We start from the raw sequence: 27,432 nt of genomic DNA on the forward strand, positions 1-27,432 counted from the left end.
ATGGCCTCTGCTGCCTGCTGCTTCTCCGAGGAGCAGTTCAGGAATCTCTGCGCGGAGCTCCGGCCGCCCGGGGTAGGCGGGGCCCGCTGGGAGCTGCTGGTGAGGAGCATGGGCGTCAGCATCTATTGGCAGCTGAACCAAGTAGTGGTTGGTGGGCTAAAACCGCGTGAGGCAGCAGCGTGCGGGAGGGGAAGGGGCCCTGCCCGCGGGGAGTGTAGGGCTGCAGCCCGGTCCGGATCCCGCGGGTCTTCTGGATCTCGGAGGACTGAGAGCTGGAGGTGCCTCCAGCTGGCTTTACCCTTTTCGGGTCTCAGGGAGTGGGGAGGTCATCAGAATTTAGGCTCAGGTCTGAGGCCCGACAGGGCAAGTCGTTTGTTACAACTTACTGATAGAGTTAAAAGGTGGGTCTGCTGATTCTTAGCTCCATGCACTTGCCTGCAAGGGACGTGGAGCCCCGCTCCCGGGTGGATGCCAGTGGTGTCTGTGTGGTGAGAAGTATTTTAGGGTTGAATACAGGTAGAAAAAAGACTGGACTTTTCAGAGAGCGGATGTGCAGGGTGATATGTGTGGGGACAGGAGTGTTGCTGAGAAGGGACCTACTGTCATCTCTAGTCATTTTACTGACTTGCTTCGTTTGGATGCTCCCCACTTCCTTGTAAATTGGACTTAATAACTTGTCTGAAGCCTCCCGGGAGATAGATTAAAAGGGTAGGAGGAATGGAGTTGGGGGCCTGCCTGGAGGCTTTTGGAGCCCCGTGGAATGATGGCCAGTCATCAGTTGCTCTGTGTGCGGGTAGCTGCATGGCAAGTAGCTTAAAAGTCACCTTTAGACAAGGTAAGTGAAGTTGAGGTTTCCTGGCAGAGGATCAGAAGATTAGAGTGTTAGAGAAGGGAGAAGCTCTGAATGTCTGTGAGTACCAGGGTCACTGGTACAGCAAGATGAACACGAAACTCAGTAAAAAACAGGCAGAATTAATTTCCAACTGTCCACCAGCAGCTACCCTGGTGCAGAAAGAGACATATTTTCTGACCATTACCTTCTGACCATTCGTTTTCCGCATCAGCCATGCCCAGGCATTTGCCAAGTGTCATTTTATGCTCAGATGTATCTGATGTCTGGCCTGTTTACCTTCCTTTTTTTCCCTTTCCCTTTGCCACGTTGGGTGGCACCTCTCATCTAGAATTACTGTGACTTCTTAACTAGCTTCTTGGCCTTCCACCTCTCTGATCCCTTCCATCCTATACGTTTACAGCCCAGTCAAGAACCTGAAAGAAAAGTTGTGATCTTATCACGCCCCTTCCAGTGGCACTGTTGATTGCAGAATTAATAATAATAATAACTACTGTAATAGCTAACATGCATTGCATGCTTTCTTAGGCTCCGGGCACGGTCTAAATGCTTTGCACACACTGACTTACTCAATCCTCACATCAGCCCTATATTGTAAGGTACTATGTATCATGTTGTAAGGTCCTATGTGTGCATATGTAAGGTACTATGATTATCACCTTTTTACCATTTTGGAAATGGGTATGTAGAAAGGTTAAGTTGATTGCTGAAGACTCAAACTGGGATTGGAACTCAGCTGTCTAGGTCCAGACCTGTGCCACAAATACGTTCCTGCATTGACTCTTTGAAAGAGAGCAAGTGCTGGCATGTGGGCTATGCATGCAGAACTAGGCTGGTCCAGCTTTACCTCCCATGACTCATCCATACCCCTCCTGTCTTCCAGTCACACCAATCGCTCCCCCCACTTACCCCCACAGGCTTTTTACTCTTTTGCTTTTGTGCCTTTTATCCACAACGTCCACTGCCTGAGCTGAGACCAAGTGACTGGCTTTGTTTTGTATATTGTTTCCATTGTGTATTGTTATGTAGCAGGGCCCACCTTCCTCCTTTGGGGAGGATGTGAGTAGTATTCAGAATAGTTCATATTGCTACCAACCTTATAAGATATGTCTTATTTCCACCTGTTCTGGGCATGAGGGCAGTCATGGTACTTTGATATAAGCTACAAGTCTTTACAGAAAATGTTCATAAGTTGGAGGCCAGACGATTACTATAGGTGTTGGCCTTGAGCCTCAGTAGCTAGGATGAGCTAGGACTGCCCACTTTGATCTCCATCTGTATTAAATGTCAAGAGGCCCTGCTGGGTCAGGGTACAAGCCCTTTCCTAGAACCTTTACTGGATTCTAGCATATTGAGCATTATTTGCTGCCAGACTCATTTTGCTAGAGCCTCATCTTCTTTCCAGGTTGACTCCCATCCTTTTTCTCCTTGAAGAAAATTTCCTCTCATCTCCAGTTAATAAATCTTGTCATCTGAATACCACTCTGCATCAAAAGTGAATTCAGCTTGTCCCACACTGCCTAGACCTGCACTTATCTCCCTTAAAGCCCTTTGCCCTTTTCTATCTTATGGGCCAGTATGATTTCATCCACCATGTATGTTGTTGCCATTATGCACCTCTTCTTTCTCTTCCACCCACTTCCCTGCTCATTTTACCTACGCATGTGCATGTGGCCTTGGGTCTCCAGGTCCCTGACTGGAGGTCAGACCAGAAAAGCCTGGCCCCTCTGGCAATCTCCAGGTCAGGGTTTTCATTGCAATCTTTTCCTTACTATCACATGTTTTGAAAAGACTGAAATAAGTGTAGAGGCACTTGAAAGAGTTTGCAATGTAACAAATAAATTTTATTTTACAATAAAAAGATTGTGGCTTCATTTTAGTAGAACCAAATATTTCTGAGTCTTGTTCTTGGACAAATGGCTACTTTTGATATACACATTTTGATACTTTTTCCCTTTCTCTTTTTCTATTAAATCACAGAATTTTATTATTTTTAATTAACTTTTATTGGAGTATAGTTGCTTTACAATGTTGTGTTAGTTTCTACTGTACAGCAAAGTGAATCAGCTATACGTATACATATGTCCCCTATTCTTGGATTTCCTTCCCATTTAGGCCACCACAGAACATCGAGTAGAGCTCCCTGTGTTATACAGTAGGTTCTTGTTAGTTATCTCTTTTATATATAGTATCAAGAGTATGTATATGTCAATCCCAATCTCCCAATTCCTTCCACCCACCCCCTTCCCCATTGGTATCCATACATTTGTTCTCTACATCTGTGTCTCTACTTCTGCTTTGCAGATCAGATCATCTATACAGTTTTTCTAGATTTCACATATATGTGTTAATATATGATATTTGTTTTTCTCTTTCTGACTTTCTTCACTCTGTGTGACACTCTCTAGGTCCATCCACGTCTCTACAAATGACCGATTTCTTTCCTTTTTATGGCTGAGTAATATTTCATTCTATATATGACCACATCTTCTTTGTCCATTCCTCGGCTGATGGACTGTTAGGATGCTTCCATGCCCTAGATTGTAAGTAGTGTTGCAATGAACATTGGGGTGCATGTGTCTTTCTGAACTGTGGTGTTCTCTGGGTATATGCCCAGTAATGGGATTGCTGGATCATATGGTAGTTCTATTTTTAGTTTTCTAAGGAACCTCCATACTGTTCTCCATAGTAGCTATATCAATTTTCATTCCCAGCAACAGTGCATGAGGGTTCCTTTTTATCCACACCCCCTCTAGCATTTATTGTTTGTAGATTTTTTGATGATGGCCATTCTGACCCGTGTGAGGTGATACCTCACTGTAGTTTTGATTTACATTTCTCTAATAATTAGTGATGTTGAGCATCTTTTCATGTGTTTGTTGGCCATCTGTATGACTTTGGAGAAATGTCTATTTAGGTCTTCTGCCCATTTTTTAACTGGGTTGTTTTGTTTTTTGTTGTTATGAGCTGCATGAGCTGTTTGTATATTTTGGAGATTAATCCTTTGTCAGTTGCTTCATTTGCAAATATAGTCTCCAATTCTGAAGGTTGTCTTTTGGTCTTGTTTATGGTTTCCTTTGCTGTGCAAAAGCTTATAACTTTCATTAGGTCCCATTTGTTTAATTTTGTTTTTATTTTCATTACTGTAGGAGGTGGGTCAAAAAGGATCTTGCTGTGATTTATGTCAAAGAGTGTTATGCCTGGGCTTCTCTGGTGGCACAGTGGTTGAGAATCTGCCTGCCAATGCAGGGGACAAGGGTTCGTGCCCCGGTCCGGGAAGATCCCACATGCCATGGAGCAGATGGGCCCATGCGCCATGGCTGCTGAGCTTGTGCAACCAGAGCCTGTGCTCCTCAATGGGAGAGGCCACAACAGCAGTGAGAGGCCCACGTACTGTGAAAAAAACAAAACAAAACAAAACATAGAGTGTTCTGCCTATGTTTTCCTCTAAGAGTTTTATAGTGCCTGGACTTACATTTAGGTATTTAATCCATTTTGAGTTTATTTTTGTGTATGGTGTTAAAGAATTGTTCTAATTTCATTCTTTTATATGTAGTTGTCCAGTTTTCCCGGCACCACTTATTGAAGAGGCTGTCTTTTCTCCATTGTATATTCTTGCCCCCTTTGTCATGGACTAGGTGTCCATAGGTGCATGGGTTTATCTCTAGGCTTTCTATCCTGTTCCATTGATCTATATTTCTGTTTTTGTGCCAGTACCATGCTCTCTTGATTACTGTAGCTTTGTAATATAGTCTGAAGTCAAGGAGCCTTATTCCTCCAGCTCCATTTTTCTTTCTCAAGATTGCTTTGGCTATTCAGGGTCTTTTGTGTTTCCATACAAATTGTAAAAAATTTTTGTCTAGTTCTGTGAAAAATGCCATTGGTAATTTGATAGGGATTTCATTGAATTTGTAGATTGCTTGGGGTAGTATAGTCATTTTCACAATATTGATTCTTCCAATCCAAGAACATGGTATATCTGTCTATCTGTTGGTATCATCTTTAATTTCTTTCATCAGTGTCTTATAGTTTTCTGCATACAGGTCTTTTTTCTTCCGAGGTAGGTTTATTCCTAGGTATTTTATTCTTTTTGTTGCAGTGGTAAATTGGAGTGTTTCCTTAATTTCTCTTTCAGATTTTTCATCATTAGTGGATAGGAATGCAAGAGATTTCTGTGCATTAAATTTCTATCCTGAAACTTTACCAAATTCATTGATTAGCTCTTGTAGTTTTCTGGTGGCATCTTTAGGATTCTCTATGTATAGTATCATGTCATCTGAAAACAATCACAGTTTTACTTCTTCTTTTCCAATTTGTATTCCTTCTCTTTCTTTTTCTTCTCTGATTGCTGTGGCTAGGACTTCCAAAACTATGTTGAATAATAGTAGTGAGAGTGGACATCCTTGTCTTGTTCCTGATCTTAGAGGAAATGCTTTCAGTTTTTCACCATTGAGAATGATGTTTGCTGTGGGTTTGTCATATATGGCCTTTATTATGTTGAGGTAGGTTCCCTCTAGGCCCACTTTCTGGAGAGTTTTTATCATAAATGGGTGTTGCATTTTGTCAAAAGCTTTCTCTGCATCTATTGAGATGATCATATGATTTTTATTCAATTTTTTAATATGGTGTATCACATTGATTGATTTGCATATATTGAAGAATCCTTACATCCCTGGGATAAATACCACTTCATCATGTTGTATGACCCTTTTAATATGTTGTTGGATTCTGTTGGCTAGTATTTTGTTAAGGATTTTTGCATGTATATTCATCAGTGATATTGGTCTGTAATTTTATTTTTTTGTAATATCGTTTTCTGGTTTTGGTATCAGGGTGATGGTGGCCTCATAGAATGAGTTTGGGAGTGTTCCTTCCTCTGCAATTTTTTGGAAGAGTTTGAGAAGGATGGGTGTTAGCCCTTCTCTAAATGTTTGATAGAAGTCACCTGTGAGGCCATCTGGTCCTGGAATTTTGTTTGTTGGAAGATTTTTAGTCAGAGTTTCAATTTCATTACTTGTGATTGGTCTGCTCATATTTTCTGTTTCTTCCTGGTTCAGTTTTGGAAGGTTATACCTTTCTAAGAATTTGTCCATTTCTTCCCAGCTGTCCATTTTTTTGGCATAGAGTTGCTTGTAGTAGTCTCTTAGGATGCTTTGCATTTCTGTGGTGTCAGTTGTAACTTCTTGTTTTTCATTTCTAATTTTATTGATTTGAGTCTTCTCCCTCTTTTTCTTGGTGAGTCTGGCTAATGGTTTATCAATTTTGTTTATCTTCTCAAAGAACCAGCTTTTAGTTTTATTGATCTTTGCTATTGTTCTCTTTGTTTCTTTTTCATTTATTTCTGCTCTGATCTTCATCATTTCTTTCCTTCTTTTAACTTTGGGCTTTGTTTGTTCTTTCTCAAGATTCTTTAGGTGTAAGGTTAGATTGTTTATTAGATAATTGTTGTTTCTAGAGGTAGGTTTGTATAACTATAAACTTCCCTCTTAGAACTGATTTTGCTGCATCCCATAGTTTTTGGATTGTTGTGTTATCATTGTTATTTGTCTCTAGGTATCTTTTGATTTCCTCTTTGATTTCTCCAATGATTTATTGGCTATTTAGTAATGTATTGTTTAGCCTCCATATGTTTGTGTTTTTTATGTTTTTTTCCCTTGTAATTGATTTCTCATCTCATAGCATTGTTGTCAGAAAAGATGCTTGATATGATTTCAACATTCTTAAATTTACTGAGGCTTTACTTTTGACCCAAGATGTTATCTATCCTGGAGAATGTTCTGTGCACACTTGAGAAGAAAGTGTAATCTGCTGATTTTTGATGGATTGTCCTATAAATATCAATTAAATCTATCTGGTCTATTGTGTCATTTAAAGCTTCTGTTTCCTTATTTATTTTCATTTTGGATGATCTGTCCATTGGTGTAAGTGAGGTGTTAAAGTCCCCCACTATTACTGTGTTACTGTCAATTTCCTCCTTTATAGCTGTTAGCAGTTGCCTTATGTATTGAGATGCTCCTATGTTGGGTGCATATATATATTTATAATTGTTATATCTTCTTCTTGGATTGAGGCCTTGATCATTATGTACTGTCCTTCCTTGTCTCTTGTAACATTCTTTATTTAAAGCCTATTTTATCTGATATGAGAATTGCTACTCCAGCTTTCTTTTGATTTCCATTTGCATGGAATATCTTTTTCTATCCCCTCTCTATGTGTTCCTAGGTCTGAAGTGGGTCTCTTGTAGACAGCATATAGATGGGTCTTGTTTTTGTATCCATTCAGCAAGCCTGTGTCTTTTGGTTGGAGCATTTTATCCATTCACATTTAAGGTAAGTATCAATATATATGTTCCTATGACCATTTTCTTAATTGTTTTGGGTTTTTGTTTGTTTGTTTTAAAGAAGATGTTGGGGTTAGGAGTTTTATTAATTAATTAATTTATTTTTGCTATGTTGGGTCTTTGTTTCTGTGCAAGGGCTTTCTCTAGTTGTGGCAAGGAGGGGCCACTCTTCATCGCTGTGCACGGGCCTCTCACTATTGTGACCTCTCTTGTTGTGGAGCACAGGCTCCAGACGTGCAGGCTCAGTAATTGTGGCTCACGGGCCTAGTTGCTCCGCAGCATGTGGGATCCTCCCAGACCAGGGCTCGTACCCATGTCCTCAGCATTAGCAGGCAGATTCTCAACCACGTGCCACCAGGGAAGCCCCTGGGTTTGTTTTTGTAGGTCATTTTCTTCTCTTGTGTTTTCCACTTAGAGAAGTTCCTTTAGCCTTTGTTGTAGACCTTTGTTCTCTTAGTTTTTGCTTGTCTGTAAAGCTTTTGATTTCTCCATCGAATATGCATGAGATCCTTGCCGGGTAAAGTAGTCTTGGTTGTAGGCTCTTCCCTTTCATCACTTTAAGTATATTATGCCACTCCCTTCTGGCTTGTAGAGTTTCTGCTGAGAAATCAGCTGTTAACCTTATAGGAGTTCCCTTGTATGATATTTGTCATATTTCCCTTGCTGCTTTCAATAATTTTTCTTTGTCTTTAATTTTTGCCAATTTGATTACTATGTGTCTCAGCGTGTTTCTCCTTGGGTTTATCCTGTATGGAACTCACTGCGCTTCCTGGACTTGGCAGGCTATTTCCTTTCACATGTTAGGGAAGTTTTCGACTATAATCTCTTCAAATATTTTCTCGGGTCCTTTCTCTCTCTCTTCTCCTTCTGGGACCCATATAATGTGAATGTTGTTGTGTAATGTTGTCCCAGAGTTCTCTTAGGCTGTCTTCATTTCTCTTCATTCTTTTTTCTTTATTCTATTCTGCAGCAGTGAATTCCACCATTCTGTCTTCCAGGTCACTTATCCATTTTTCTGCCTCAGTTATTCTGCTATTGATTCCTTCTAGTGTGGTTTTCATTTCAGTTATTGTATTGTTCATCTTTGTTTGTTTGTTCTTTAATTCTTCTAGGTCTTTGTTAAACATATCTTTCATCTTCTTGATCTTTGCCTCCATTCTTTTTCTGAGGTCCTGGATCATCTTCACTATAATTATTCTGAATTGTTTTTCTGGAAGGTTGCCTATCTCCACTTCATTTAGTTGTTTTTCTGGGGTTTCATCTTGTTCCTTCATCTGGTACATAGCCCTCTGCCTTTTCGTCTTGTCTAACTTTCTGTGAATGTGGTTTTTGTTCCACGGGCTGCAGGATTGTAGTTCTCCTTGCTTCTGCTCTCTGCCCTCTGGCGGATGAGGCTCTATATTTTAGTTTGAATCATATGTGGTTTACCATTTTAGCCCAGACCACCCTTCAAAGTAAATCTGCCAATCTTGAGCATGCATAGAAGATAAATACCAAAAAAATCTTAAATAAATCATATTCAAACTCAGAAAACCAAAGAGAAAAAGAAAATCTTGAAAGAAGCTGCAGCAGGAAGGATGGGGGAGTGCTTTAACCACAGAGGAATACAGATGAGAATTACAGCAGACATCGCATCAGAAACCACCCTGCAAAAATAGGGTGGAGTGAAATACAAAATGTTTTGAAAGGATAAACCACTGACCTAGAATTCTATATCCAAATATGTTTTCTTCAAAAGTGAAGAAGAAATAAAAACTTTTTCAAACAAATAGAAACTGAAGGAATTCATCAACAGCAGACCTGTTCTGGAAGAAATGTTAAAAGAAGCTTTTCAGGGAGGAAAAAAATGGTATAGGTCAGGAACTCAGATCTTCATAGCATAAAAAGTGCCTATTTTATTGTCTTAAAGCTTATGGAAGGCATGAACTTTGTCTTATTCTTCAGGCACCACCAGGGCTTACCAAAATGCATGCACATAATAGGTCCTGAAAGTCTGCTTGAATGGGTACATGAACGAATATTCTGGAGTTTTATTCTTACTAGGGTATATTCAGAAAATCCAAAGGTAGCTATGGAATGGTGTGTTTCCTAAACTAAAAGGAAAGATAAGGTAGCTATGTATATCTGTAAAATTTTTTGTGTCTTAAAAACACATTAAAAGGGACGGAGCTTCAAGATGGCAGAAGAATAAGACACAGAGATCACCTTTCTCCCCACAAATACATCAGAAATACATCTACATGTGGAATAACTCCTACAGAACACCTACTGAATGCTGGCAGAAAACCAGAGACCCCCCAAAAGGCAAGAAAATCCCCACGTACCTGGGTAGGGCAAAAGAAAAAAAAAAGGGATGGGACCTGCACCAGTGGGAGGGAGCTGTGAAGGAGGAAAGGTTTCCACACACTAGTAAGGTCCTTCACGGGCAGAGACTGTGGGGGGGCAGAGGGGGGAAGCTTCGGAGCCACGGAGGAGACTTCAGCAACAGGGGTGTGGAGGGAAAAGCAGAGAGATTCCCACGCAGAGGATCAGTGCCAGCCAGCACTCATCAGCCCACGAGGCTTGTCTGCTCACCCGCCTGGGGCTGGCGGGGGCTGGGAGCTGAGGATCCGGCTTCGGAGATCCCAGGACTAGGACTGGGTTGTCTGTGGGAACACAGCCTGAAGGAGTTAGTGTGCCACAACTAGCAGGGAGGGAGTCCAGGAAAAAGTCTGGAGCTGCCGAAGAGGCAAGAGACTTCTTCTTGCCTCTTTGTTTCCTGATGCGCAAGGAGAAGGGATTAAGAGCACTGCTTAAAGGAGCTCCAGAGATGGGCACGAGCTGCGGCTATCATGTGGACCCCTGATATTGGCATGAGACGCAAAGGCTGCTGCTGCAGCCACCAAGAAGCCTGTGTGCAAGCACAGGTCACTATCCACACCTCCCCTCCCATGAGCCTGTGCAGCCCGCCACTGCCTGGGTCCCGTGATCCAGGGACAACTTCCCTGGGAGAACACACGGCACACCTCAGGCTGGTTCAACATCACGCTGGCCTCTGTCACTACAGGCTTGCTCCACACCCTGTACCCCTCCCTCCCCCTGGCCTGAGTGAACCAGAGCCTCTGAATCAGCTGCTTCTATAACCCCATCCTGTCTGAGGGAAGAACAGACACCCTCAGGCAACCTATACGCAGAGGCGGATCCAAATCCAAAGCTGAACCCCAGGAGCTGTGCAAACACAGAAGAGAAAGGGAAATTTCTCCCATGAGCCTCAAGAGCAGTGAATTAAATCTCCACAATCAACTTGATGTACTCTGCATCTGTGGAATACCTGAATAGACAACAAATCATCCCAAACTGATGAGGTGAACATTCGGAGCAATGATACATATATATATTTTTTTCCCTTTTTCTCTTTTTGTGAGTGTGTATGTGTATTCTTCTGTGTGTGATGTTGTCTGTAGAGCTTTGCTTTTACCATTTGTCCTAGGGGTCTGTCTGTCCGTTTTTGTTTTTTTTTTTTCTTTTTGTGTAGTTTTTAGCACTTGTTATCATTGGTGGATTTGTTTTTTGGTTTGGCTGCTCTCTTCTTTATTTTTTTTAATTACTTTAAAAAATTTTAATAAATTTTTATTTTAATAACTTTATTTTATCATCTTCTTTCTTTCTTTCTTTTCTCCCTTTTATTCTGAGCTGTGTGGATGACAGGCTCTTGGGGCTCCAGCCAGGCATCAGGGCTGTGCCTCTGAGGTGGAGAGCCAAATTCAGGACACTAGCTCAGCTCCATATAATACCAAATGGCGAAAATCTCCCAGAGATTTCCATCTCAACACCAAGACCCAACTCCACTCAGTGACCATCAAGCTACAGTGCTGGACACCCTATACCAAACAACTAGCAAGACAGGAACACAACCCCATCTGTTACCAGAGAGGGTGCCTAAAATCATAATAAGGCCACAGACACCCCAAAACACACCACCAGACGTGGGCCAGCCCACCAGAAAGACAAGATCCAGCCTCATCCACCAGAACACAGACATTAGTCCCCTCAACCAGGAAACCTACACAACCCACTGAAGTAACCTTAGCCACTGAGGACAGACACGAAAAACAACGGGCACTACGAACCCACAGCTTCTGAAAAGGAGACCCCAAACACAGTAAGTCAAGCAAAATGAGAAGACAGAGAAACACACAACAGATGAAAGAGCAAGGCAAAAACCAACTAGACCTAACAAATGAAGGGGAAATAGGTGGTCTATGTGAAAAAGAATTCAGAAAAATGATACTAAAGATGATCCAAAATCTTGGAAATAGAATGGAGAAAATGCAAGAAACGTTTAACAGGGACCTGGAAGAACTAAAGAGCAAACAAACAGTGATGAACAACACAATAAATGATAATAAAATTTCTCTAGAAGGGATCAATAGCAGAATAACTGAGGAAGAAAAATGAGTAAGTGACCTGCAAGATAAAATAGTGGAAATAACTACTGCAGAGCAGAATAAAGAAAAATGAACGCAAAGAATTGAGGACAGTATCAGAGACTTTTGGGACAATATTAAACGCACCAACATTCGAATTATAGGGGTCCCAGAAGAAGAAGAGAAAAAGAAAGTGGCTGAGAACATATTTGAAGAGATTATAATTGAAAACTTCCCTAAGATGGGAAAGGAAATAGTTAATCAAGTCCAGGAAGCACAGAGAGGCCCATACAGGATGAATCCAAGGGGAAACACACCAAGACACATATTAATCAAACTATCAAAATTAAATACATAGAAAAAATATTAAAAGCAGCAAGGGAAAAAATACAAATAACTCACAAGGGAATCCCCATAAGGTTAAAAGCTGATCTTTCAGCAGAAACTCTGCGAGCCAGAAGGGAGTGGCAGGAAATACATAAAGTGATGAAGGAGGAAAACCTACAACCAAGATTACTCTATCCAGCAAGGATCTCATTCAGATTTGATGGAGAAATTAAAATCTTTACAGACAAGCAAAAGCTAAGAGAATTCAGAACCACTAAACCAGCTCTACAACAAATGCTAAAGGAACTTCTCTAGGCAAGAAACACAAGAGAAGGAAAAGACCTCCAATAACAAACCCAAAACAATTAAGAAAATGGGAATAGGAACATACATATCGATAATTACCTTAAATGTAAATGGATTAAATGCTCCAACCAAAAGACAGACTGGCTGAATGGATACAAAACAAGACCCATATATATGCTGTCTACAACAAACCCACCTCAGACCTAGGAACACATACAGACTGAAAGTGAGGGGATGGAAAAAGATATTCAATGCAAGTGGAAATCAAAAGAAAGCTGGAGTAGCAATTCTCATATCAGAGAAAATAGACTTTTATACAGAGACTATTACAAGAGACAAAGAAGGATACTACATAATGATGAAGGGATCAATCCAAGAAGATATAACAATTGTAAATATTTATGCACCCAACATAGGGTCGCCTCAATACATGAGGCAAATACTAACAGCCATAAAAGGGGAAATCAGCAGTAACACAATCATAGTAGGGGACTTTGACACCCCACTTTCGCCAATGTACGGATCATCCAAAATGAAAATAAATAAGGAAACAGAAGCTTTAAATGGTACATTAAACAAGATGGACTTAATTGATCTTTATAGGACATTCCATCCAAAAACAAAAGAATATAAATTCTTCTCAAGTGATCATGAAACATTCTCCAGGATAAATCATATCCTGGGTCACAAATCAAGCCTTGGTAAATTTAAGAAAATTGGAATCGTATCAAGTACCTTTTCTGACCACAACACCATGAGACTAGATATCGATTATAGGAAGAAATATGTAAAATATTCAAACACATGGAGGCTAAACAATACACTACTTAATAACCAAGAGATCACTGCAGAAATCAAAGAGGACATCAAAAAATACCTAGAAACAAATGACAATGGAAACATAATGACCTAAAACCTATGAGATGCAGCAAAAGCAGTTCTAAGAGGGAAGTTTATAGCAATACAATCCTACCTTAAGAAGCAAGAAACACCTCAAATAAACAACCTAACCTTACACCTAAAGCAATTAGAGAAAGAAGAACAAAAAACCCCAAAGTTAGCAGAAGCAAAGAAATCATAAAGATCAGATGAGAAATACATGAAAAAGAAACAAAGAAAACAAAAGCAAAGATCAATAAAACTGAAAGCTGGTTCTTTGAGAAGACAAATAAAATTGATAATCCATTAGCCAGACTCATCAAGAAAAAAAGGGAGAAGACTCAAATCAATAGAATGAGAAATAAAAAAGGGGAAGTAACAATTGAAACTGCAGAAATACAAAGGATCATGAGAGATTACTACAAACAACTATATGCCAAAAAAATGGACAGCTGGGAAGAAATGGACAAATTCTTAGAAAAGCACAACCTTCTGAGACTGAACCAGGAAGAAATAGAAAATATGAAAAGACAAATCTCAAGCACTGAAATTGAAACTGTGATTAAAAACCTTCTAACAAACAGAAGCCCATGACCAGATGGCTTCACAGGAGAATCCTGTCAAACATTTAGAGAAGAGCTAACACCTATCCTTTTCAAACTCTTCCAAAATATAGCCAAGGGAGAAACACTCCAAAACTCATTTGAAGAGGCCACCGTCACCCTGATACCAAAACCAGACAAAGATGTCACAAAGAAAGAAAACTACAGGCCAATATCACTGCAGAACATAGATGCAAAAATCCTCAGCAAAATACTAGCAAACAGAATCCAACAACACATTAAAAGGATCATACACCATGATCAAGTAAGTGGGCTTTATCCCAGGAATGTAAGGATTCTTCCATATATGCAAATCAATCAATGTGATACACCATATTAACAAATTGAAGGAGAAAAAGCATATGATAATCTCAATAGACGCAGAAACAGCTTTCGACAAAATTCAACACCAATTTATGATAAAAACCCTCCACAAAGTAGGCAAAGAGGGAACTTTCTGCAACAGTATAAAGGCCGTATATGACAAGCCCACAGCCAACATCGTCCTCAATGGTGAAAAACTAAAACCATTCCCCCTAAGATCAGGAACAAGACATGGTTGCCCATTCTCGCCACTATTATTTAACATAGTTTTGGAAGTTTTAGCCACAGCAATCACAGAAGAAAACAAATCGGAAACAAATCGTAAAAGAAGGAGTAAAGCTGTCACTGTTTGCAGATGACATGATACTATACATAGAGAATCCTAAAGAGGCTACCAGAAAACTACTAGAGCTAATCAATGAATTTGGTAAAGTAGCAGGATTCAAAATTAATGCACAGAAATCTCTTGCATTCCTATACACTAATGATGAAAAATCTGAAATGAAATTAAGAAAACACTCCCAGTAACCATTGCAGCAAAAAGAATAAAATATCTAGGAAAAATCTACCTAAGGAGACAAAAGACCTGTATGCATAAAACTATAAGACACTCATGAAAGAAATTAAAGATGATACAAATAGATGGAGAGATATACCATGTCCTTGGATTTTAAGAATCAACAGTGTGAAAATGACTATACAACCCCAAGCAATCTACAAATTCAATGCAATCCCTACCAAACTACCACTGACATTTTTCACAGAACTAGAATAAAAAATTTCACAATTTGTATGGAAACACAAAGGACCCCAAATGCCAAAGCCATCTTGAGAAAGAAAAAAGGAGCTGGAGGAATCAGGCTCCCTGACTTCAGACTATACTACAAAGTTACAGTAATCAAGATACTGTGGTACTGCCACAGAAACAGAAATATAGATCAATGGAACAGGACAGAAAGCCCAGAGATAAACCCATGCACATATGTTCAGCTTATCTTTGATAAAGGAGGCAGGAATATTCAGTGGAGAAAAGACAGACTCTTTAATAAGTGGTGCTGGGAAAACTGGACAGCTACATGTAAAAGTATGAGATTAGAACACTCCCTAACACCATACACAAAAATAAACTCAAAATGGATTACAGGCATAAATATAAGGCCAGACACTATAAAACTCTTAGAGGAAAACATAGGCAGAACACTCTATGACATAAATCACAGCAAGATCCTTTTTGACCCACCTCCCAGAGAATGGAAATAAAAACAGAAATAAACAAATGGGACCTAATGAAACTTAAAACCTTTTGCACAGCAAAGGAAACCATAAACAAGATGAAAAGACAACCCTCCAAATGGGAGATATTATTTGCAAATGAAGCAACTGACAAAGGATTAATCTCCAAAATTTACAAGCAGCTCATGTGACTCAATATCAAAAAAACAAACAACACAATCCAAAACTGGGCAGACCTAAAAAGACATTTCTCCAAAGAAGATATACAGATTGCCAACAAACACATGCAAGAATGCTCAACATCATTAATCATTAGAGAAATGCAAATCAAAACTACAATGAGATATCATCTCACACCAGTCAGAATGGCCATCATCAAAAAATCTAGAAATAGTAAATGCTGGAGAGGGTGTGGAGAAAAGGGAACCTTCTTGCACCGTTGGTGGGAATGTAAATTGATACAGCCACTATGGAGAACAGTATGGAGGTTCCTTAAAAAACTAAAAATAGAACTACCATGTGACCCAGCAATCCCGCTACTGGGCATATACCCTGAGAAAACCATAATTCAAAAAGACTCATGTACAAAAATGTTCACTGCAGCTCTATTTCCAATAGCCTGGACATGGTAGCAACCTAAGTGTCAATCATTGGATGAATGGATAAAGAAGATGTGGCACATATATACAATGGAATATTACTCAGCCATAAAAAGAAGGGAAATTGAGTTATTTGTAGTGAGGTGGATGGACCTAGAAGATGCAGACCTACTAGAGAATGGACTTGAGGACACGGGGAGGGGGAAGGTAAGCTGGCACAAAGTGAAACAGTGGCATGGACATATATACACTACCAAATGTAAAATAGATAGCTAGTGGGAAGCAGCTGCATAGCAAAGGGGGAAGAGCTCGGTGCTTTGTGACCACTTAGAGGGGTGGGATAGGGAGGTTGGGAGGGAGGGAGATGCAAGAGGGAAGAGATATGGGGATATATGTATATGTATAACTGATTCACTTTGTTATAAAGCAGAAACTAACACACCATTGTAAAGCAATTATATTCCAATAAAGATGTTTAAAAAAAAAAAAAGAAAGAAAAAAAAAAAAAACATTAAAAGTCCCAGGCTAAAATTCAAACAGTGGTATTCATATGGATTCTCCCTTTCTTTCAAAACTATATTCATTTGCATCGTTTCCATGAAGGGTAAAATAGCCTCCCAAAATAGTGTCAGGGAGTGGTGAGCTTGTGTCTCCCACTGGAGAGCCTGCTAGAGCTCTCCTCCTGCCCTTAGGTGGTGATTTTGATATTAAAGGCAGGTTGGAAGGCCAAGCAAGAACCGTCCTCCATGTGGCCCAGTTCAGTCCCCAGTTCACCCAGGTATTGGTATGGTGTTATGTCTAAAGATCCAGAATGTCCAAATCCTTCATTCCTCAAGGTGAGTTTACCAATGGTCCATATCTCATATTACCATTGGGTAGATGAAGTGGGATGACCCCTGTAAAACAGTCTGCCCAGGGCCTGGTATTTAGTAAGCACTCAATAAGCATTAGCTATCAGTGTTATCTTACCTAGCTCTCTGTAGTCCTTCAGGATTAAACCTGCCATCTGATTTTGGAGAGACCTCAAATATTAAATCAGATTTACTCAGCTGTCTTTCTTCATACAGTCTTGGTACACACAGCCCAGTGGCACCTGCCTCTTTGACACCTGCCATTTGGTGTGATTCTCCTCAGTGAAAAATGCTTACTTTTCATACCATCTGAGCCTGTTACTTGCCACAGAGTGTGGGAGTTGGACAGCTTCCACAATCATAGACTGGGGAGGCTTCCTGGCCCCTGAGAAATGGAAATGACCTCCTCTATGAGAAGCAAAGAAAACTCAGTGCCCACTCGAGGTGAATTTACAGGATTAGAGAGATGTGATTCATCGAGGCTGTCTTGTAGTTAGTGATGTAAATGCAGATAAACACTATAATTGAAGAGAAAGAGTACTGTTTTTCTTTTCTGCAATATTACAGGACTGAGGTCACGAAGGGCTGAAACTATATTCAGAGGGATGGGAACCAGGTCCAGAAAACTGTCTTAATTCATCCAGATAACCAAAAGTAACTCATTTGAAGTTAGGGAGATCATTATCTTTATACATAATTATCCCTTTTACTCAGTATGTGTAGAAAATGGGGACCCACTATTCCTGAACAGAAGCTAATTGTCTCTCTCCTAAGGCATTAAAATGTGTGGGTGTAGATGTGTGGTGTGTACAATCCCTCACTCTCTCCCCATCTGTGAGCTTGAGGGGAGGAGACAGGAATGGAGGGAGTTGTTTCTCTTGAGTCCTGCCCTTCCTATGGGGCATCCATGGCACAGCACGTAAGGGGGTCACACCTACCAGCTTTTCATTTGCTGGTTGGAAACCCTTGGTATAAAGCCACATACTTTTGGAACTGAAACATCCTTATGAATTCAGTTTCAATTTTACCTTCCATTTCCTGCCAGGTACTTTCATATACATCTGAGATTCCTAAACTGGGATATGCTTATCCCTGGGTTATGCCACTTGAGTCAGGAGACCCTTGAAGCCTCTGGATCTCTAGAAAGATTCCCCATGTCTAGCCAATAAGATTCTGTTAGCACATGGCAGTATGAGCATACCCAAAAGCTTCACTTTTGTTGGTTTTGTTTGCTTTTGCACTGAAATTAATCTAAGAGCCATTGGTTTAGTCTTAACAGTAGAGCCTTTAAGCAAGGTGAGGGTCAGGAATTGTTAGCTGCCATTGTGTGGAGAGTAAAGTGTGTAGTGTCACCAGCTCAAGCCCAGAACCCTCACAGAATAAGGCTTAACATGCAAACAGGAAAAATCTCTTGTACTTAGGAATCTAGAAAGTATATTTTTCTGAGTAAAAGAGACTAGTATGATTTGAACCTGGTGTTTCTTCCTCCTTTCACTCTTTTGTATACAAGTTGTTTACAGAAAAAAGAAGCAGCTGGTGAAAAATTCTGTCTTGGAATTGGTAAAATGATGTGTTGGGTTTCGTTATGCCCCATGTGTATCTAAAACAGTAGTCTGAACCCTGAATGCTAGCTGCCTAGATGACACCCCCACACGGATGTTTAATAAGCACCTGAGACTCAACTTGCCCAAGGTAGAACTCTTGGTTACCACACATCCCACAAATGGATCTCCCATCTACCTGGTTGTTTAAGAAAGGTTCCAAGAGTTATCTTCAATTCTTCGCTTTCTGTCTCCCCACGCCAGTCTGTCAGCATTCCTTTTGACATTACTTCTAAAATGTGTCCCTAATTCACCGACTTCTCCCCATCACTGTTGTTTCCTCCCTGTCCAATCACCATCATATCTTATCTGCACCATTGCCCTGGTCTTCTAACCCATCTCCTTGCTCCCTTATGATCTATTTTCTATAAAGCAGCAAGAATCACCTTTAGAAAAGTCATTCTCCTGTTTAAAGTCATTCATTGGTTTTCCATAGCAGTTAGAATACATTTTTTACATCTTTATCCCGGTTTACAAAGCCCTTTGGGCATGGCTTCTACTACCTCTCTGACCTCAGCCCCTACCACTCTCCCCCAACACAGTTCTCTGGACTCCCTGACTTTCTTTTCTGTGAGTAAAGCCATCCATCAACCTTAGGACCCCCTCCCAACAAGGAATGGGCTTTCCTCATCTTCCCATGGCTGGATCCTTCTAATATTTAGACCAAACTGTTCTGATACATATTATCCCTCATAGAGGCCATTCCCCACCACCTGACAGTATTGAACCCCTGCCCTCCAAACCCAGGCACCATTTATCACATAACCCTCTTTTATCCTACTTGAATTACCTGGATAGTATTTAGAGCTGTCACCACCACCAAAGCCTAAGGACAAATATAAGACCCATGAGAGCAGTAGTCTCATCTGTTTTTTCACCGTGGTGTCACCAAAACCACAGAGGAGGCGCTCAATAGTGGTGCTGCATGAACAGCTGTTTCTTCATATGCTGTGTAATCTCAGCTTGGGAATCAATGGATTGTTTCTGCCTGCTCTGTTTTTACAGCCAACTGGACATTATAAGGCCTTTGGTGTTCTGGATGCTTTCCCACCGGATCTACTTGCAGATGTCTCTATGGACTTCAACTGTAGAAAAGAGTGGGACGAATTTGTTAAAGGTGAGTGACACCTACAATTTTTAAAATCAGTTATAGAGTAGAATCTATTGGTATTTACTCTAGCCAATAGAAAGCAATAGGCTTAATTTCTACAGTGTTATATTTCATTTTAAATTTTGGCTTAAATATCTGGAGTTCTGGGCTGAAATGTGACTTGCTCCTTGCATATTCTTAGATTTACTCGCCAGTTTGCTTTGAGGGCTACTTTGCTCTTACTGTAAGTTTATTGTCATCTCATGCACCTGGGTGGCCATGGAAGTCTTCTTGGAGGAGGTGGTGTCCAAACTTTGTTTTAGAAGTTGAATCAAAATTTTACAGACTTGACACATGTGGAGAGGTGAGAGGGTGAGGGGGTGAGTGGTATAAGGACATTCCAGACCCAGGGAACAATATGACTAAAGTGTGGACGGCATGAAACAACATGGAATGTTAAAAAACTGTGATCAGGGGCTTCCCTGGTGGCGCAGGGTTGAGAGTCCGCCTGCCGATGCAGGGGACACGGGTTCGTGCCCCGGTCTGGGATGATCCCACATGCCGCGGAGCGGCTGGGCCAGTGAGTCATGGCCGCTGAGCCTGTGCATCCAGAGCCTGTGCTCCGCAACGGGAGAGGCCACAACAGTGAGAGGCCCGCATACCGCAAAAAAAAAAAAGAAAAAGAAAAAGAAACAAAAAAACTGTGATCAGTTTGGTGCTGTTGAGTTGCTGGGGTAGCAGAATCTGGAACTAGAGTGGGAGGAGGGTCCAGAGCCCCAAGGGCCTAGGCTAGCCACTCAGCTACACTTCTTAGATTTTCCCTAGAAGTGATGGAGTGTTATGAGAGGCATTAGATAGGGGCTCTTCCTGCCACCTAGAGTGGGGAGTGGCCTCTGCCATCCCAGTCACAGTGGAATAGGTACACAGCAGCTAGCCCAGGGACACAGAAACTCTGACAGACCCTTGCTGTGGTCGGGACTTTTGGTTGCAAGTAACCAAGCACTAACAAATGCCAGTGTAAGAAAAGGAAAAAGTGTTTTTGGTTCATGACACTGAGAATCCATGGGTGTCTGGCTTCCAGGACGGCTGCATCCAATACTTCATTTCCAGCTTGACTCTGTTTTCTTCTGTGTTGATCTCATTCTCAGGCAGATTCTTGTGTCATGGCAGAGATGCCAGGCAGGCTTACATTCTAACCATGTACGTAACCCCAGAGGAATAGGAACTTTCCTACTGATGCAGCCAGAGTCCCAAGGTTGGCTTTCGTAGCCTCAACATGGATCATATATTTACTTCCTGGGGATGTTTATCATGGTTTTGGGTCACTTAGTGTTTTCAAATACCCTTCCTATCTAGAGGGAATTGTGATGCCACCTATTCAAGGGAGAAGCCAGACATTCTCTGTCCACCTCCCTAGCAGCCAGGTTCAGTCGTGTGCTACAGACATTGGCAGAGTCTCTGATGTGTGGTACTTGGCATCAGCAGTCCACACTCTGGAGTATGGTCCAGAGACAGCAGTAGTTTGGCTTCTCTGGAGCCATCCTGAGGTTCTAACCTAACTCTGGTCCTCCTAGATCTTCTGCAAGCTACCTGAGAGCCTTTACTAAACCACTTTTTGGGCTAAACTTGCTAGAGTGGCAAGCCAAGAGTGTCTACAAGTGCCTTCCCTAAACTAATCACTGTGGCCATGTCTGGCTCAATTTCCCAGCCCTGAAATTAATGCTGAGTCAGTCCTGCATAAACCACATAGTGGAGAAGTAGGCGAAGGGTGATGCCTTGGAGAAGAATGAGATGCTGGTCCAAGAAGGGGAGAGTCAAAGCTGAGCAGGAGAAAGCAACAGATGTCTACTCCTTTCCTTCCTTTCAAGGGCATCTTCAGCCTCTTGTACCAATGGGCTGGCAAGCTCTTTACCCCGTGGTCTGCTTCTAATAGACTTTTTTTTCAAAAGCTAAATTAATTAACACATTTCCACAGTCAGCATCTCCTTAAGGGACTCCCTTGGTTACTTCAGCAACCTTAGCTTGGCTCCTTCCCTAAATGGTTAGTTATAAGCTTCCCACACAGCTTGGGGGGCAGAGGCTGCGCACTTCTTAGAATTTCTTTGCTATCCCCCTTTGAGAGCTAATGCTATTTGCATTCAATAGGATGGTGGATATTAAGGAGATTTGGTCCCTATAGCTGTGATATAATGTAACATTGGAGAAAGGCAAGAAACTTAGGGTTAGCATGGTTAAGCCACTTTCTAGCTGTTTAGGAAGGACACTGCCTTCTCTGGAACATTTTTTTCCCAACTGAACACACTAGGCTGGGTGGCTTAGTCTCAGGACACCTGTAATATATAGAGAAGTCTAAAGAGGGGCATAAGGACACAACAGTAAAACTATTGGTACTCTAGTGACATCTGGTGGTTTCTCTGATTTTTAAACCTGAAAATTTATTTTTTAATGCCTAATTTTATTTCACTGCAGTTTACTTGAGAGTGTTGTTTGTGCTATATGTTGAACAACTTTTGTTGTGTTCTTTTATTTTTACTGTGTTTTTATATCTGCTAGACCCTGTCCCTGGGCAACAAGTTTTCAGTGGTAATGAATCTGTCTTTTTCTAGAATTCTGTGCCTTATAAGTCAGTGGTTTATCATTCTCTATGAGATCATCATATCAAAGCTTCTTGTTAATTGAAGCCACATAGGTTTCCAGATGCAGTAACTTCTTTTGTTCTCCTTAGAACTTTATGAAAGAGAATGCAGCAGAGAGGCAGTGGTCTACTGGGAAGTGGAGAGCCCTTCTCCCAAGTTCAACAGAGATGTATCCTTTCCAGAGAGGCACCATTACTCAGCTTTCAAAGTGTTTCTGCACCCTGTGACCATCACCCAATGGTGTATGTCCAGCAGGTGTGGACAATATCGTCTTTGACTCTTTCAGAGGCATCTGCTAACAGCTGTTGCTTCCTGTGTGGCTTTCAGAGACCTCAGAGTGTGATTTCCATGTGCAGCATCCGTAATTGTGGTCATGGGAAGGCAGATAATACCTTCCTGAGAAGTTTTCTAGGGATTGAAATTGTTGGGACACAGAATTGGGGACCTGAAAGCAACTTTTCATAAAGAGTATTCAATACACTCTCTCAATCTATAGGAGAGGAAGTAGGGACCCAGAGGGGCAATGTGACAGAGGCTCACACTCAGGTGGTTAGCAGCAGACTGGGGGCTGGGACTCAGGCTCCACATTTCCAGCTCCCTCCACCTTCCCTCCTCCTCAAATATTGGATCTGGACACTGTGTGTATGTTTCTTCCCCTCAGTTTCCTTGATTACGATATGAAGCAGTTGAATGGATGTGAGGAGTCTTAGCTGACACTCCAAGGCTCTATGAGGCCCCCTTAGGGCCAGCCTGGAGATGTTTGATGGACATTTGCTGGGGGGGCAGATGGGGTAGAATATAGGCGGGGACAGGTGAGATTTCCATTCCACTGTTCTCTTCAGTCTTAGCGTCTGAATGTTCTACACACTGAATTTCCATAAAGGATCCTTTTAACAAAGGGTCTGTGGAATTAAAAAAGAAAAGCTTGGAAACCACTGAACTGGGTGATCACCGGAATCTTTTCTAGCTCTAATATTCTGTAAGCCTGTATGTTCCTAAATAATTGTTATTTAGATAGAGAAGGGGCATGGGGGTGGTTTGTGGGTATTATTTCTGTGTGTTTTGTGTGTATGTGTCTACCCTGGCCCAGCTAGATTACAGACTCCATAAGGGATTATTTTTGACCAAGTTCCCACAGACTGCTAGATACAGGTGGTAGGTAATTCAAGATTGTGGTAGATTTTATGTGGTTTTCTCTCCTCCTGCCAACAACTGTGCAGGGTAGGAGCCATCATCCGCATCAGTCAGGGAAGGAAACTGAGGCAAAGGGAAGTTCAGAGCCCTGCTCAGGTTCTCATCAGGTTCTCAACACTAGTGGGCGGCAGAGGGAGGCCTGGGCCCAGGTCCAGCTGTGACCAGAGTAGGTGATCTGGACCAGGGAAACACCACTCTCTGACCTCACAGGGACACTCCTGGGGGGTGTTCTCAGTGGACACTTAGGTCTGCTTGAAGTCTATTTCATTGTCTTTCTAGTGCCACACAATCCCATAATGAGTTTCTTAGTCTTTGTATATACACATATGTCACATATATGCACAATAGACTATCTGCAGTTCCTGGGGGAGGGGCAGCCCACCGTGGGTGCTGTAGAGGCTCCGAGCTGGCCTGGGGCTGTGGTTGCGGCTATTGTAGTAAGTGTAACTGTGTTAAACTTAGAGTGAGTTTTTGGATTATTTTAGGCTTTAATTCCTTCTATTGTGAAATCTAAAATTCTGCCATTGAAAAGTTTAATGAGCACATTAAAGAGTTGAGCCCTGTACAGCCGTGAAAATCTCACCAGGTTTTGGAGCCTGATCTGAGTTCAAATTCAGGTTACATCACCTCAGCTGGGTTATGGAATCTTTGGCAAGTTTCTTTACTTCTGAGAGCCTCAATTTTGTCATCTGTAAGATGGAGATACTTAATGGAGGATTCACAGGGACTTTCTCAGGATCAATACTGATGCTTCATGTTAAACACATGAAGTATGTACATGGTAAGGGCTCAGTAAGTGGTGACTCCTGTCGTTTCTCAGGATTGAATTATCTTCCCTATAATAGTACCATAGACATAGTGGTCATTCTGTGAGTATTTATTGAGATGAAATGGCTTTGTTATTCTTGGTAACCCAGAACAAGTGAGGATCTCTGCCTACTAAATATTCAGATATTCATGTGTCTTCCTGTGATCTCCAGGTGTAAGTAACCTTGCCTGACCATCCTCTGTGCATAGAGGTCAGTGACTGGGGCTTAGGGGGAGGACAGAGAGAAATGGCCCCATTGGGGCAGTGTGACGCCCCCTTCCCTGGGTAAGGACTGAGTCTCAGAAGAGTTGAGTAACTTACCCAGGATCACACAGCTGATAAGTTACCAATCCTCTGAAATCTCATTGCCATCTTGGAGAAAGGAGAAGTGGGTTCCCCACATAATTAAAGCAGCAAGGAACCATTCACAGTTGGGTAACACATGCTCTCAAATGAGAACACCAGGTGGGAGGAGCCACAGTTTTGCAGAGCAAGTAGGCAGACAGGTCAGGAAGTGAAGTAACAGTGCAAGGGAGCAAATGCCAAGTGGAGGAACAGAATCATTTCCCTTTGCTTCTGGCTTGTGGGCTTTCCTTCTGCCCATCTGAGATGCTGGCCTCAATGTCATGCCTTGACTGGCGGTGTGGTACGTTTATGTGCATCAGTGGCAGGAGCTGGACTTTAAGGGTAGAAGATCCATGTGATCCTGGCCCAGAGCACCTCCATGCCGCAGTGTTCAGAGAAGTTGTGTGTGATCCAGGTGAGGCAGTTCAAACAGAGGCTGGCGATCCAGAGCAATGGCAAGAGGGGAAGCAAAGGTAAAAAGGGGGCACGTGTTGGCGCACCAGCCAGGACCACCCATGTGAAGGCCAGGCTGACTGCAAGACACATAAAATGCAGGATGCTTTATTCCCTGAGGTCAGGGACTGGGCATGGGTGCAAAAAAGCAAGGGAGACTCAATTCACCCCAGAAGCTTGGCTACAATGCAAGGTGGATGTTTAAATCTGATCAATTCATTCTTTACCGACTCTTGCATTGTTCCGATGAAATCAGAACATCCAAGTGAACTAGAAGGTTTAGAAGCTCACTTCAGGCTGGTCCTGTCCATGCACACACTGGCCAAGGCGGGGCAGGAGGGCTGGTGGGACCATCTCTGAGGAGGCAGCTCCTGCTCAGCAAAAACCCAGGGACTCAGAACCTGCCTGCCTTGAGTTCCAGCCTCTGGAGAGAGGCTGAGAGGGGTCCATGTGGCCACCTGCTGGACTGGAATCAGTGTGGCCTTAAGGCTGCAGCAAAATCTGAACTTAGTGGTGACGTGTGTTAGATCTGCCACCTTGGGCATGTCACCCCACTCTTCTGAGTCTCCATTTTATCATTTATAAACTGGGGTTCAATTTCATCAACTCCTTAGGATTGAGATGATTAATGAGAGAAATAATTAAATGAGAGATATATCCAAGTGTCTAGTACTTGTCAGGCGTTTAATAAATAGCAGTAGAATGTTCTTTGGCTGTTTTCCAAAATGTTTACATGTAAGTCTCCCATAAGGCAAGGCGAGGGGCGAGTTCACTTGAATTCCATGTTACCTCCCTCCTTACTTTCTGGGCCTGGATATAAAGATGGAAGGTTTGCAGTGTTTGTACTGTATCTTTCTAATATTTTTCTTCCTTCTGAATTGTCCTTCTTTTCCCTCTCTAGTTTTCATGTATTACCTTGATAACCTGGATTGCCCAGTTCCAAACTGGCTCTTTAAGTGGGCTGCCAAGGTGAGATCCCAGGAGGCAGGAGGGGAAGTGTGTTTGACCAATGTTGACTTAATCTGTGGGGCTGTCAGCCTGAAGAGATGCACTGTCTTAGGCTTCATGATGCTATTTTATGAAGCTACTCTGTTGAGTGACTATGGTTAGGACTGGGATTGCCAATACCCAGCACAGAGGCTGGGACAAAAGACAAATAATCTTTAGGAGGAATGCCAGCCCCTCCTTGCTTTGCCCCAAGACTCTACCAGGATCACTCTCTGGAACCTCCAGAGCAGTGGTACTCAGATCACTAGGGACTTCCTAGGACCTGGAATCATGGCGACCATTCCTTCTGCTTTGTAAGGTCCTACTTACTGGCTGGAAGGCTCACCAATTCCCTGGGAGAGTGGAAAAGCACATAGGCTTTGAGTCAAACATCATATATTGAATCCTGGCCCTGCTTCTAACTGGGTAATCTAGGGAAGCCATCAATTTTTTCCCTTTTAAAAATGGAGATGGATATTCTCACCCTGTAGAGAAGGAGTAAATAGAACTATGTTTGGGGAAAGTCTTGGGCAATGTTCAACACTGATTTAAGGATGACATATCCTGCCCCTTGCCCCCAGTCCTTACCATTGTCTAAATCTGTAAAGCAAGTCCTTTCTTTCATTTCTTTGGAAGAATCCCACAGCCCAAGCCAATCTCATTTCCTGTTTTTAATTTTTTCTTTTCCAAAAATGGTGTCTTAAAAATATCTTAGATTTTTACTAGCAAAAGCCAAAATATACAACAAGGTCCTATAACAGTGGCCCCTACCATCCAGCCTTACCTGTGCCCTGCATCTTACCTTTTGTCACTATCTATAGCAACATTCTGTTGAAATCTTGTCAGGGGCCCTATGGTCATATGTATTATTCCCAAAGCCATCTTCCTTTACCTTTGCCACATCCCAAAGAATCAGGAGTAATCACTGTGAGGACATAGAAGTGACAGTCTTCTTTCCTTTGCAGAAAGGAGTTCCTACCTACTTGAAAAACATGGTGAATACCTGTGATAACTATCCCAGGAGATCCTAAGAGAGAAAATTGGGAGCTCTGTGTCCATGGAATGATGTCTCCGGAAGTGCCACAACTACTGATGCTCAGCCTGCCTTTCCCTTTTCAGTCCTCAGAGGCCTGCTTCACACTCTCCATCACCTTATCCCCAAGCATGCTTGCCTGACTCCTGCCTTCCTTTCCCACTCTCCCCACCCCAGGACCCACTGCCTTCTTCCGATGTTGAATGTGGCTCAAAATAGGGAAACTTTGCTTGTTTATTTTTTTAAAAGGGAGTCCTCAGTAGGGAAAAAAGTCATTTCATTGTGCCATTCTTGGGGGGTCATGTGTGGAGGACTGGCAACACCACCTAAGACTGACTGATCCCAGCAAGCTGGCTCCTTCCCACATGTGAGTTCTTGTAACCCAGGAGGGTGAGTCCCTGCTGAAGTTGCTTTGCCTTCAGAGCTGACTCTCAGTGCACCCAGACTTGGAAGACTCATGTCCATTTGCCTTATGCTTTGCTGACTTGATTTGCATGATTTGAGATGATAATCCACTGTCTCTCCCCATTCCTATTTGTGGAGGATCATGAGTTGTTTTGATATGAAA

At 42.0% G+C, this 27,432-nt stretch overlaps 1 protein-coding gene across 1 annotated transcript; it reads left to right on the plus strand.

Annotated features, from left to right (window-relative positions):
- Window positions 1-27,432, plus strand: LOC116745858 (phosphatidylcholine transfer protein-like). The gene is given in 7 exon segments (XM_032616950.1): window positions 1-141; window positions 19,324-19,435; window positions 22,134-22,213; window positions 24,694-24,733; window positions 24,736-24,864; window positions 25,746-25,813; window positions 26,797-27,432. Coding segments are annotated over 7 exon segments (636 nt in total). The 3' UTR covers window positions 26,863-27,432.

This window comes from Phocoena sinus, chromosome 20 (assembly GCF_008692025.1).
Source record: "Phocoena sinus isolate mPhoSin1 chromosome 20, mPhoSin1.pri, whole genome shotgun sequence".
Classification (NCBI taxonomy): domain Eukaryota; kingdom Metazoa; phylum Chordata; class Mammalia; order Artiodactyla; family Phocoenidae; genus Phocoena; species Phocoena sinus.